The sequence below is a fragment of the Triticum urartu genome, chromosome 5, assembly GCF_003073215.2.
Source record: "Triticum urartu cultivar G1812 chromosome 5, Tu2.1, whole genome shotgun sequence".
Lineage (NCBI taxonomy): Eukaryota > Viridiplantae > Streptophyta > Magnoliopsida > Poales > Poaceae > Triticum > Triticum urartu.
The window spans coordinates 34,988,922-34,993,288 of NC_053026.1; the positions used below are offsets into that span (position 1 = coordinate 34,988,922).

Below are 4,367 nucleotides of genomic sequence, written 5' to 3' on the forward strand. Positions count from 1 at the left end.
GTACCATACCAATGCATGCGCCACTCTTAACGATGGGGTGGGGGTGGCTCATCAATCATATTGATCAGCTAGCTTCTACAACATTTTGGCTGAATCATTTGATTCTTTCTAATATCCTTTTTTTGCATGATTTGATGACGTCAAATAATGCAACCTTAACTTTGAGTTAATTAGCTTACTTATATTTATCTTTGTTGAGAAAATGGGTGGTGGTGCTCGAAAGGTCTAGATGGTCATTTTGCCATCGTTATCTAATCGAAAAGCGTGTCAAAAGAATATGAGCCACACTACCTAGTTCAAAAACTAGTGCGCGGCTAAAATGAGCTAGATGGGTTTTCACTGCCATGTGTATACAATTTCACCCACATCGCATTAATTTTTTTTATCAAGGATAAAATGAGCTAGTAGCAAAGAAATGACGCTTTGCCAAAGATGGCATACGCGCTTGGCTGGGTGCAATGCAGCACATAGGCAGCTTCCTGTGCCCGTCATATCGTCACTTCCACTCTCTCTCTCTCTCCTCTCCTCTCTCTCTCCCATCGGATCCAAGGATAAATTAAAGCTCCGTCTGCGACCAAGACTATACTCCAGAAAGAAGCACAGCAAGGCAAGGCATCCGAGCAGTACGGTGAGTAGTCCACTAGGCAGAGGCACTAGCTCGTCGGATCTAGTCACCAGAATCTTCTCACCAGTTGAAATTAAGCCAACCAACTAACCGTCTTCTTCTCACGGAAATCTTTCTTCTTGTTTCTTTTGCAGACAGGAAACTGAACAAGCAACTAAACCGATCGTTGCTAGCAGCTTGGAGTTGGATCCTTCCACCATCACCATGGACGGCAACAACCAGATCCATGATCCGCTGCTTGCGACCGTGCCCAAGGAGGAGACCATCCCGGCTGCCGTCCGGCGGGCCAGTGGATGGGCGCTCTTCACTGCCTGCGGCACCCTCCTCTCGTTCGCCGCGGGCCACGCGGCCGCCTACGCAGTCGGCCAGTACCAAGTCTGCTCCACCCAGGTCGGACTACGTAACTACACCCGCTTGGTTGGTTTCTGGACAATCCAAACTTTCCATCGATGGATCCATCCATCATATTCAAGATGGTTCAGTGTGGTGTTCGTCTGTATGCACACGCCGTTCGTCCTGCGGTGCGTCCTGTGGACCGACGCGCAGGCCGCCGACGACAGCGCCCTCTGGTTCGGGATGCTGTGCTGCGCCCTCTGGTTCGGGATGCTGTGCTGCGCCCTACTCCAGGCGGCTGCCGCGGCGCTGGCGCTTCACCTCCCGTGCCGCCGCCACTGGGTCCGCCGCGCCCTCGCCTTCCTCGCACTCGTCGTCACCTTCGTCGGCCAGTGCATGTACGCCGCCGCCGTCCGCCTCCTCCTCGCCGTCGACCCAGGATACATCATCGCCAGGATCTTCTGCACGGCGAACATCGTCATCTTCGCGGGGGGCGACCTCATCTGCTTCCGGGGCCTCCTCCTGGGAGGTGACAACTGATGAGCAGGGCGTAGGCAGCCGATCGATCAGTTCGCGCGTTCATGAGGTACGGATGAAGTCATGACTACCTAGCTTGTTCTAAGGAATAAGAAAATAGAGTATGCATTATGCTATGACCATTGATGGAGTGCGGTATGTCTGAATTTATTAGTGTTAGTTGGATGGATTGACTATACTCCGACGTCTTTGATGTATATATTGGACCTTTTCATTTCCCTGCAGTATGATTATCAGACTTCAGACATGAGTTATATGTTCCAGCTTCGGTACAATTGTTACTGTTGTTTAATTATATATATCTATGCATCCCTCGCTCATGTTTGTTTGTGGTGTGGAGTGAGCCATTGTTTTTCATTGAATTCCAGCATGTATGAATAATGTATTTCGCCGGGGTTCAGCCGTGACCTGTGAGTTTGGTCAGGCCGGATTTTTGGATGCAAGAGTGACCTGACCACACTCTTGATCGGCTGGGCTGGGGGTGGCCACATGCAATTGAGAGAGACACGGTTGGTGACATAGATTCAGGTGTAGGTCTGAAACGCCGGGATTTGTACTACTGTACTAACTAAAACAGTGGCCCTTGCAAATGCCAGGGCACCTAGCAAGTACATCAAACCCTCTAGAAAATCTTTTGAGATTCCAAATCATTTTAGACTTATTTCTTAAGACAAATATTGTTTTGGGTTGGTCATCCAGTTATTACAACAGATAATATTGATTTTATCGATGAACTCTTAATACTCTGTGCATTTGCTCCCTCTTGTGGCGATTTGTGACATAGACTCGAGTGTAGTAGCTAGCTATCTTGGGTGGACTCCTGGACTTTTGTCATGATGCGTTTGGGGTTTGTATTATTCGTACTAACTAGAACAGTGGCCCTCGCAAATGTGAGCGCACCGCCTTTATTGTTCTGATGAAAATGTTGGACAAAAGAATAAAGTTTTTGATATCCGATTGCCATTGCTAAATTGAATATTATAAGAAAGAAAAGTATTAACGGCCATTTTGGTGCAAGTTCAAAATAGTGGATTGGAGAGTACAATAATGTTTTAAAAAAACTGGTTCAACAAATGTCAAAGCACAATAATTACTCCATTCGTTCCAAAATATATTGGTTATTAGATTTTTGCAAATTCAAACTTTGTACACTTTGAACAAGTTTATAGAAAAGAATTGTCAACATCTGCAATATCAATTCATTACTTTTAGTTCAAGAAATATATTTGCATATGGTATACATTCCATATTGTATATATTGGTTAAACTTTATGAAGCATGACTTTCGAGAAAACCAATGGCCACTATATTATGGAACTGAGTAAGTGCAATTATAATTTTGAAAATTGCATCATGAGTCCTAAAACTATTGGAGGTGTGTCAGTCCAGTCCTATTAATTACTTCAAAACTGCAATTTTGGGTCCCAAAACTATGTAAGTTTGTTCATCTCAGGTCCGAAGCTTGCATGGCCAGTATCTATGGTGCATTTTTTTTCAAATGAGCCATTTATATGTGTTTACTTCCCCAAAAGTGGTCCATACGCTTTCACGTCACAGCGTGTATTGCAACCTGCACACCTGCTGAAGGAAACATGCCCTAGAGGCAATAATAAAGTTATTATTTATTTCCGTATATCATGATAAATGTTTATTATTCATGCTAGAGTTGTATTAACCGGAAACATAATACATGTGTGAATACATAGACAAACAGAGTGTCACTAGTATGCCTCTACTTGACTAGCTCGTTGATCAAAGATGGTTATGTTTCCTAACCATAGACATGAGTTGTCATTTGATTAACGAGATCACATCATTACGAGAATGATGTGATTGACTTGACCCATTCCGTTAGCTTAGCACTTGATCGTTTAGTTTGTTGCTATTGCTTTCTTCATGACTTATACATGTTCCTATGACTTGAGATTATGCAACTCCCGTCTACCGAAGGAACACTTTGTGTGCTACCAAACGTCACAACGTAACTTGGTGATTATAAAGGTGATCTACAGGTGTCTCGAAGGTACTTGTTGGGTTGGCGTATTTCGAGATTAGGATTTGTCACTCCGATTGTCGGAGAGGTATCTCTGGGCCCTCTCGGTAATGCACATCACTTAAGCCATGCAAGCATTGCAACTAATGAGTTAGTTGCGGGATAATGTGTTACGGAACGAGTAAAGAGACTTGCCGGTAACGAGATTGAACTAGGTATTGAGATACCAATGATCGAATCTCGGGAAAGTAACATGCCGATGACAAAGGGAACAACGTATGTTGTTATGCGGTTTGACCAATAAAGATCTTCGTAGAATACGTAGGAGCCCATATGAGCATCCAGGTTCCGCTATTGGTTATTGACCGGAGACGTGTCTCGGTCATGTCTACATAGTTCTCGAACCCGTAGGGTCCGCACGCTTAAAGTTACGATGACAGTTATATTATGAGTTTATATGTTTTGATATACCGAAGGAGTTCGGAGTCCCGGATGAGATCGGGGACATGACGAGGAGTCTCGAAATGGTCGAGACGTAAAGATCGATATATTGGACGACTATATTCGGACATCGGAAAGGTTCCGAGTGATTCGGGTATTTTCGAGAGTACCGGGGAGTAACGGGAATTCGTATTGGGCCTTAATGGGCCATACGGGAAAGGAGAGAAAGGCCTCAAAGGGTGGCCGCACCCCTCCCCATGGGATTTTTTGAATTGGACTAGGGAGGGGTGGTGCCCCCTTCCTTCCTTCTCCTTTTCCCTTCCTTTTCCTTCCCTCCTACTCCTACTACTTGGAAGGGCTCCTAGTTCTACTAGGAAAGGAGGAATCCTACTCCCGGTGGGAGTAGGACTCCCCTAGGGCGCGCCATAGAGTGGGCCG

The 4,367-nt window shown here is 45.3% G+C and overlaps 1 protein-coding gene across 1 annotated transcript; it reads left to right on the top strand.

The window, feature by feature from the left end:
• The first annotated feature begins 540 nt into the window (after positions 1–540).
• LOC125555534 lies at positions 541–1,776 on the top strand. The gene is made up of 2 exons (XM_048718449.1): positions 541–628; positions 760–1,776. The coding sequence occupies exon 2, from the start codon at positions 830–832 to the stop codon at positions 1,496–1,498; it is 669 nt and encodes a 222-aa protein (XP_048574406.1). The 5' UTR covers positions 541–628; positions 760–829; the 3' UTR covers positions 1,499–1,776.
• Positions 1,777–4,367: the final 2,591 nt, after the last annotated feature.